At 39.6% G+C, this 9792-nt stretch overlaps 1 protein-coding gene across 1 annotated transcript in view; it reads right to left on the bottom strand.

Annotated features, from left to right (window-relative positions):
* The window catches only part of LOC104530316 (single-minded homolog 2-like), a gene marked incomplete at its 5' end in the record, with an annotated part of 10976 nt that extends 3597 nt beyond the window's left edge, over window positions 1-7379 (bottom strand). The window contains 3 exons of the mRNA XM_010174863.1: window positions 4048-4456; window positions 5212-5380; window positions 7232-7379. Coding sequence (XP_010173165.1) covers window positions 4048-4456; window positions 5212-5380; window positions 7232-7379 — 726 coding nt within the window. The remainder of the gene's footprint in view (window positions 1-4047; window positions 4457-5211; window positions 5381-7231) is intronic.
* Between the last annotated feature and the right edge of the window lie 2413 nt (window positions 7380-9792).

Raw genomic sequence — 9792 nt, 5'->3', positions numbered from 1 at the left:
GGGTGCAGCTCGGGCAAGCTGAGGGAAAACCTGGAGATAAGAGCCTCATCACCTGACAGCCTGCTCAGACTCCAGCATCCAACCATCCGAGCGGGAGCAGAAAGGGTACTCTAGCAGGTATTAGTCTTTGTTTAAAATATATTATGTCTATTTGTAGTTGCAGTGCACTAGAGCGATCTCTCCCCTGTCAATTGTTGTGTTGCAGTGAGGAGCACTCCCTCCTCTCCTTAAACAATGCAGGCAAAGGTCAGATGGTGCTCAATGGGGAAAGATGCTTGCAGAAAAGATATTTCATTCACAAACATGCCTTTCTGTACCAAGATGTTAATATATGGAGCTGCTCCTGGTTTTCTCATTGCCCCTATTTCAGTAAAAATGAAAGAAAGGCATGTTGGAACCAGGTCAAAGCAAAGAAAGACTGGAACTCAGCACTGATCTTCATGTGAAAGGTACACAGTCCTTATCAGCAGAGTTTTGCATTCTGTCTGTGAAAAACCTCTGGTTTTAGGACACAGCTGAAGCCCTCTTCATGCATGCTTTGTCTTGCATAATTTTTCTTGGGCTTTCTGATCTACCCTCATTTCAGAAGACTGTACTCCTGACAGTTACTATATGTTTTGAAAAGACAATTTGCCAACACTTGAATGTTGACGCATAGCCTGTGATGTTTCAGTGTGTTTCCTAATCCTTTGTACAACAGGACCTTCATAGAAGACCAGGAATTACTCAATTGCTCTGAGTTTTGCTGGAGACCAATGAGCAGAGCCACTGTACTGCTCAGGTCACACACTCCTGTGTCACAAAGGCATGTTGATATTCCTCCATGTCAAACCAGGCAAAGATACAAGAGGTCTTAATACTGTCCATGCCCATGAAAAAGACATTTTTTAGATTAGCTCAGTATCTGTGCTGTGTCCTGGTCTGAACTCTAATTGCAAATCATCTGAGGCATGGGCTGATGTTGTAATTAGTATGTTCTCCGTTATTTTCCCTGCAAAAACCATATACAGACCTCTTTGCCTCTAGTGGAATGCACTTTTCAGAGATGTCATGTATTTCTTCCAGTAGTCACAGACTAAACCTAGGGAGTTGGGTTGAGGGAGGAAGCTAGACAAGAGGTTGTCACAGATTTTCTTAGTATTCTTCATCCTTTCCTGAGTTTTGACATGATTAATGTCACTAAGCTTCACACAGGTAGTACAGACTGGTCAACAGCATAACTTAATGAAAAGTGGTTACTGTGGTACGCACAGTAGTAATGTATCCATTCAAGTGTACAAAGGAAATGTCCCCGACTAAGAAGATGGTTGCCTTCTCTGAAGTGAGTTTCTCTTTTGATGACTAGACCAGCTGGAAAAAAAGTGGAAGAAGCTTCAAAACCAAATTGTGAGGCAACAGCATCTGATTTGCAGACAGTTTTATCTGCTACGTGCTTTTCCAGAGCTTTGATGGCTTGGCATGATCATCTTAAAATCTCTGATCTCTCTAAAAGAAACTATTTTCCACAGAGAAAAATGTCTCTGGCCTACGGCATTCTTGGCAGATGCCTCTATGGATGTGATGTGGAATCACCCTAACATCCAACCCGGTTGCCAGATGTCATATTTGGCATTGCCTTTGGATTGAAGATAATGATGCTAAGCAGATCCTCTCTGCTTTGAAGCTTACTGGCTGTCAGTTTTTCAGTGAACCACTGGAAAAAGCAGCAGTTGACAACGTAAGGAAGATCAGATGGTCCTTTCAATTCTAAACAAAAAGTCACTTCCAAAGGTTCAGATTTTTCTTCTGCCACCAGCCTCAGCAAAAGTACAACAGGGCTAATTCCAGTTTAGGAGGAAACAAACTCTGGGACAATGAGATTAAAATCCTCTTTGCAGTGGTGGCTCCATTTTTCTTTCCCCTCTTATAACACTGCGTGTGAATTCAAGCTATGGTCTCTGACCAGGCCTGAGTTTGACCACATTATTTTTTCCTTCCTAAATAGTACAATTGTAAGTGCTTTTGCAGAGAATTAGTTGTACCAAAACATTTTTCATCAAATGCCCAATAGCTAAACATCCATTAAAATACATCTATGCTCAAAAGAGAACCCACATATTCCAACTTAAGGAACAAAATCTTAAGTACAAGTAGAACCAGAAGTAAGAACTGCTGGTGTCACAGCTCTACTTTCCTCTTGATGGGGAAATGGTGAAGGTATGCATGCATGATGATATTGAAAAATACCAGTAGTTTCTTGCAGTTTTTTGTTGGGATTTCTTTCCCCCTAACGTATTTAACAGTATTCCTGTGGAATCCTGACTTAATATATTTACTAGGAGTTATCTGCCCGTATCAACCAACGGATGGTAAATCGCTTGTCTGCATCTATGCTCACTGGGCTTTTCTGGCAGATTTTATGGCCTGTTCTCTGAACAGGCTATTCTTTCCACATCCATTTGCAGTATATCTGATGGCACCCTCTGACCAACCAAGGGTGGATCTATTTTTTTGGTCAGTCTCACAGCACCTGTTAGTCTGGAAGCAGAGAAGAGAAGCTGAGCTGACTCCTGTACACCTAGAATAGCTTTGTTCCCTCAGACTTACTGGGGGTCTGCAGGATTTACTTCACTATACTATAATTTACTATTATAGTATAGTGAACTATACTATATTTACTTCACTGCTATAATCCTTATACTTAGCCTCAAAAGATGTAGCTGTTTTGTTTCTTTTCTTTTCCACAGAGATACAGCATCTTTAGTAAGGACAAAGTCATTCCTTGTTTTTGGTCTAAAGCTACTTCTTTTCACTCCCAGTCCACAACAGCAACAAAAAGAAGCCAGCACATTAGATAAACCTGAGCTCAGAAAAAGCATTTAACCTGCACTAGGCTGTAAGAAGAGCTTCAGTCTTGCTCATTTTCAACCTAAACACAGAACAATAAAATAAAATGCTACAGTCAGCTAAGTGAGGTCAATCAGTCCTGTGAAGGACAAAACCCTGGGCAGAAGTTATTTGCTCCTCTGTGGGAGACACATTCAATATCTGATACTGTCTTCTGTTTGATGTAACAAGCTCAGCCTTTAACATCTGCAGGTATTCCTTCCAGATCTAGGATATCTAACGTCACGTCCCTAAGTGAATAAATGCTTGTTTCTGGTACTCAAGAATCTTGAGCCTATCTTTTCCAGCTTTTTTTATTTTAAATTTCCATTACTGCTTCCTCTTTCCTATCCTTAATGAAGCCAGAAAAAAGGAGTGTTTCCATCTAACTTTGTAACAGTATGTCATCCAGTCAGTCCTCATCAATTATTTTTAACTAATCAAAATTATGTGTGCAAATAGATGGAATCTATATGAGAGCTAAGGATTAGACTGTGTCTTGAGCTTGTTTACATTTAGTTACTTTATAGCTTTACAAGATCATTTCTTACAGGTTGCCACCTCAGAGAAGTCAATGTCTTCAGTGCTTCTTTCAAAGTATTTGAGCTGACTGTCTGTATAGAGAGATAACACAGTTGACCGGGGAGGAGCACAGAAGACATTTTTTAAAAAAGCAGTGCATTTCATTTCCTCATTCACTGTGGTAACTGTAAGGTAAAGACATTCAGAATGGCTTCATACTCAAAAAGGACAACCTTCCATTTTTATGGAAATAGATCATGTTTATTTTCATTTCTGTCTCTGAAGTACATTTGTTTCTTTCTGACTTCAGCAATGACTTACCTGAGCAGTTGCACTAAATAACTTTGATAGCGCAAAACATGAAGGTAAAACTGTGCCAGTGTCAAAGGAGTTGGTATCTCTGCCCTGTTCTAAAAGTGTCTCTGGTGAATACATTTTTGCAACTGATGCTTTGATAATATTCCTCATCAGGTATGGTCATGGTAAGTGGGATAAACATGTAAATATTATAAATATAGTGATTATTAAACTTCACTGTTTCTAATTTTCTGGGGTTCCTAAACATCTTGTAATTCCTGTTTTTAAACTACAATTACAAATCTTTTCCAGACATCCCACAGCTTTTCTTTTCTTTTTTTCTTTTTTTAAAGTGACACCCACCTTCATAACTCTGTGCAAGATTATGTCGAATGATGTTCACTGGCTGATCAGGAAGATTTTTGGATGGTGACTGGCTGTTGGGTACCAAGGAGTTGGCATAATGCCACTGGCATTCTCCATTTGTCTGCAGTGTACTCAAGAAAAATCGAGCCACTTCACAAGGTGCTCCTTGAGATTGCCCAAACTTTGAAGGCAGCATTTGCTTTTTGCTACTGAAGACATGAGACTCTACAGGGAAGTGTCCATAATGGTAAGAGAAAGGCAAGCTATATGATGGGGTATATAAAAGTTCACTGTTTTCTGAATGGAAGTTTTGTTCTTGAATGGTGGCAGCATTCACTGCAGGGCTGGATCGCCAGCTTCCCACCTGGCTGCATTCCAGTTTGTCTGTTTGGAATGAGCTGTATTGCTGGGGGAAAGAAAAAAAAAAAGGGAGGGGACAAGAGTTAAATGACTAACTTTTATAAGAAACCACAGAACATATCATATGGGCATCCAAAGCTGGGCCTCCTTGAAGTGCAATCTCACTGGCTAAAGGGATTGGCTTACCAGTGCATTTAAAGTTCCCTGCCTTTACCCTCACTTAACGCGGGAACAAAAATTATTTTGTCATCCTAATGTCAAGGGTTTATTTGATAATTTTACCAGTTGATTTTAGCTAGTAAGTGTAGGCAGTTGTAAATACCAGAGGGCAGAAGTTTGTTGCAAGGTTTCTGCAGCACCAGGAATCACTGATAAATGGAGTAGCAGACCATGAATATGATTTTGTGTATGTTGGCATATCAACCTTTAGAATGCTAGGAACACAAAATCTGTCCTTTGCACCAGTTCCTCTGGCAACGATTTTCTCTTCCCACTCTCTCCCACCCTCCTCTCCAGACTCCAAATGCTTTTTGGGCTCTCACTGTTTTGAATGCAGTGTGTTTGCTAGCTGCATTCACTGCTGCTGTGTTGCATCACTCACCAGAGTTGTTTTGTACTCCTCGTGCTGTCCACCCCAAGAACAAAAGGATCTAATTGTATTGTGGCGTACAAGGGAGTTCCTGCGGCAGAGCTTACTATAGTATGGTCAGTTTTACAGGAAGTTCAGTTCTGAATGATCTCTGCCCTGCCCCAAGCGCTCTGCCACAGTAATTGGTAAGTAAATATTGCTGAAAATGTTACCTGTTGTGGGTAAGGCGTTGTTCTGAGTTTTGCCTTCATTTTATTACTTTTGGGTTTTACTATTTTCCTTGTTTCCTGCGAGGTAGATACTGAGTTTCTGCATGAAAACTGTGACTTAGAAACGGTAACCTGGTCCAGTGACAACTGAAGTTCCTTATACTCAATATCTCTGCAAAAGAACAGTCCAATAAATTACATACTCAAACATACCGCACAAATCCAAAATAGCTCCTTTGAAAATAAATGTTAGCTTTCACAATGTTTTCATTTTCATTCTTCCAAGATTTTCACTGAGCCTGCAGTGTGAGGCTGGGGATGTCAGCAGGCAGTGAATTTATGGTTTGACCCCGTCCCCGTGCAAGTCTATCACAAACGTTCCACTGGGAACCACATTAACTTCTCTGTGCTAAATGCGCTCTCACTCTGAACCTAAGCTGTGCCAACTTCTCAGCCTTTCGTGGCACCCTGCAGTTTGGAATCACAGCCATGTCAGCTGATAGAAAGACACAGATCAATTCATCTGTCTCCTCCTCAATCAGGAATTGGTCTCACAATTATCCCTGAGGAAAGGAGAAGGAGCAATGTTCCTCTCCTGTCAGCACACTGTGCTTGTAACTAGACCACAGGAGCTGCAATGTTGTTTTTCTGACAGTCTCTAAATTTTCATTTCTGCTCTGTTCTGTTCAGTTGGATCTGCCCCACAGACAGCACAGATTTTTGTACAAAAGAGGCTAAAAACCAAATCAAGAACGGGCTGTGGATCATATTTTGAAACATTGATTGATGCAGATCTGATGCTTAAACGGTCTCTCCTAGTTTTCTCGGTAGCAACAGTGGGGCATATTTTTGAAAGGACAACTAGGAAATAAAACCCTACTTCTCTCTATCTAGAACTCTTTTCTATCACTTTTCGATGGTGAATAACCTGGAATTAAATTCAACTCAAGAATATGCTGTCATATCCCTACAGTTTCTTCCTTTTTCCTCAGATTACTTGCCCCAACTCCTAGGACTCAAGCAGGTTGCAGAGCTGAGTCTTTCCCTGGCGCTGCTGGCTCTCACATTTGTACAGGAATGATGGCAGCATTAGCCGGTGTGTCTAGGGCTGAACATCTACTTCGAGTAGTTTAAGGAAACACCCTGTGGTTTCGCAACCCATACATTTTAACTCCCCAAACTCAGGTATCAGAGACAACATTGTAATATGCAGATATACATGATCCTACCACACTAATCATGTAAACACGTCTTTCAAGCCAGTTAAGAAAAGGACCAGTCTAGATAAAATAAAAGAGTGTATAGTTCCCTGCTTTTATTCAATACGAGGTGTGACAACTATTCTTTTTTTTTTCGCCCCGCCCCAGATAGTCTCTTCAGTCACAGTCTGTTTCCCTACTACTTATCCCTCTTATTCAATATAAATTTCTCTCTCTCTCTCAGATTTATATCAAGATAGGAATTTTGTAATACCTTCATGACTTGAACTAGAATTCATAAACTGTAGGTTCAAGCCGCTGGACAGTCACCAGTTCAGTGGGAGTTACTTGCCATTGTGAGAATGTAGTTTTTCCCTGAGTATCTATGCAACCCAAAGCAAGTGAGTGAATCCTTGGTGATTCACTTGTCCCTGACTGAAAGGAGTAACACTTCCCACTGTGTGTCTCCCAAATTGACTGGCAGCAGTAGCTTTCACTTTGTCTAGACAGCACCAGTGCGGTTCTGATGTCAATTGCAGAACTGAGATCCAGGTCTAATGCAAATGGCTACAAGTGGTATTGTGTTCAAGCATATGGTGTATGAGGTAATAATCAGGAATACTAGCTCTTTTTAGCCCAATGTAACTAAAAAAGGGAGGATATGAGGAGAGAAAAGTCGCTGTAACATGCAAGTGCAGAATGATACTGGAAGACACAAGTAAAGCAAACTTAAAGAATTTAATTAAAAATGAAACAATTACTGATAACATGCAAAATGAATTAATTACTGATAACACATAATGGTACAAAGTATTTTGACTTACGTAAGGACATAATTGACACTCACTATGCAGTGAGGCCGTGATGAACGGCTGTTATGCACAATAGTAGCGTAGCTCTGTACCCAAACCCAGCCACCATGCTTGGACAGTAGTCGATAGTACTTGGTTGTGACTTGGCCTTTCACCAACACTGTGAATACAATACAAAAAAGTATTTTACATTTCTTGGACTTGTGACCACTTCCTGGAGAGATTTATTTGCAAGGCAGGGACTTTTCTCTCTCCTCTCCCTCCCTTTAAGCCTCCTTCTCTCACCAAACTTTAAATAGCTTCCCTGCAAAGGTATCTGTCCTGCCCCTTTACATAGTTTCACAAGGTCACGTAATCGTTTACAAATAGTATGTTGAAAACTATTAAGGTTTGTCTTCTTTTCCACCTCACCCTACTCTCTTATACTTACATTCTGCAAAAACACTTACTGTTTCTAATCTTCTAGCTGAAAAGTCCAAGGCAGCAAAAGTATTTTGAAGCAGACACAACTAGCTTGATTTTTCCAGTATATTTGGAAGCACTTTTGTAAATTATTTTGTCTTTTGAAATGTATTTTATGCTATGATGCTTTTTCCTCTGTAAGCTCTACATTTTGAAGGTTGATTTAAAAGGGGAAAATTAAAATGCTATTTGGTTCTTAAGCACACAAATAAAGACAAGGCATGAATCAGTTATGTGATAGATTTCACTAGAAGTGTAATCCTCTATACACCAGTTTGGATTCTCTGTGAACGAAGATGTGGAGTTGTGCAGCATCTCTAAATATTTAATCTAGCCACAACTATTTCTGGTTCAGTGCCAGGCATTTATCTGATGATTCACTAGAAGATGATGCCCAGGCTTTGAAGGTGGTTCTTCTCTTGTGTGACCCTGGAGCATTCCTCTAGGAAACTCCATCTTACTCTTCTATATAATCAGTTATTTATTTTAAATTATGAAATAAGAGACTGAGCTTGCTACAAATGTTCAAAAAAAGTGATCAATAGCAGCGATTCCTTTATATAATATATGATTAAGAAATTTAATTACTGCTTGCAAATGTAGGGCTTGTACTAGACTGAACTTAGTAACAAAGCTTACTGTAAATTTGTTCTCTCATTGTACATCCTTAGTGCAGAAGGTGATACATAATAAGGAAATCTAACAACAGTTTCTTCTCTTCAGCCAACTCTAGTAGAGCAAATGACCCCTTGAAATTAAAATGTATGGCCTTATAATTAGTGTTCATAGAAGATTTTTCTGACAGGAAGGGCATCCAATGTTAAATCAGGAACTCAAGTGTGCATAAACTTTGGGGGTTGTTGCCAAACAGTGAACTATATGGCTACCAGTCATCGCTAGGGTTGGCTTTTTTTTGTTCCATTGTTACTTGGAGGACCAGGGGTTTGTAATTTCAATAGTAATCAGAGGCTGCATTAATGTTAATAATGTGAATAGCACAATGTGAGACTGACAGAAATAGAAGAGCAAGAATTCTCATTCTCGCTAAGGTCCTCTAAATCTGTAGCATATAGGTCATCTCTCTGGACTGCCTACTCTCCTATCCATCTGTGCATGCCACAACATGCTTAAACTTTTCTTCAAATTCAGTTAATCTCCCTAAGAAAATCAAGCTCATACAAAATTACTATAGACAGGTCTTTCTGGAAGTGCCACTTCTCCTCCCATTACAGGATATGGTATCCATCTGTTCAGAAAGCAACAAGATAACAACATCTTGCAGGACATTCAAAAGCCCATCCTCTGTGACACTAAGCCACTACTGTTTAGAGTTCGAAGTCTCTCTTAGATATCAGCTTTTTGCCTCATACTTGTTGGTGAAATTTTTCATGCCTATATTTCTACATAGAATACTCTATGGGGTGGAGGTGTGCATATGGACAGATATATAAGAAAATGACGAGGAATGTGTGTGCAAGTATGTAAACACACCTACAAAATATATAAAGATGTGCTCTTTAAGTGTAATATATTGCTCCAAGGTAAAGGTGTTGCAGCTGCTACTCAAAGATTCAGTGTAACAAAGCCAAATAAATCTGTTGTAAAAATATTTGTTCATAATCACCTATATGTCATGGAATCACTGTGTTTCTTGGTGTAGTATAATCCAAATGGTCCGGTTCTAGGAAATTATGTTTATATTTTGACCCAGATAATCTAACAGGTATTTTTTGTAATATGGTCTAGGATTTTCAGAAATAAGTCTTCGTGCTAGTTTAATGGTCAGTTTTTTCTGGAATGCAAAATGCCTTGGTACTCAGCCTTCCAAAATATAAATTAATGCTGTAATGGATCACTAGCTATAACAAAGTTCTTCTGTGTGATTTGGGACTGGTTTTAACTTTCTCTCACTGATTTTTTTGAAATCCTTGTTTTAGCTCTCCAGTTAAGACAGTATTTCAAAAGATGTGAAAACCACTGAGGACTACAGTGTTCAGCTCTCCTTCCTAATTATATGGATAAACCAATATTTCTCCTGGGACGGGGGAGGACTCTGTGTCTCCTGCATTTTTAGCAATCTGGGGAAAGTCTGACCTTGGCTAGGGGACAGT

The sequence above is a fragment of the Antrostomus carolinensis genome, unplaced genomic scaffold, assembly GCF_000700745.2.
Source record: "Antrostomus carolinensis isolate BGI_N321 unplaced genomic scaffold, ASM70074v2 scaffold12749, whole genome shotgun sequence".
Lineage (NCBI taxonomy): Eukaryota > Metazoa > Chordata > Aves > Caprimulgiformes > Caprimulgidae > Antrostomus > Antrostomus carolinensis.
The sequence above is the reverse complement of the archived record's forward strand: the minus strand, read 5'-3'. Positions and strand labels throughout refer to the sequence as shown.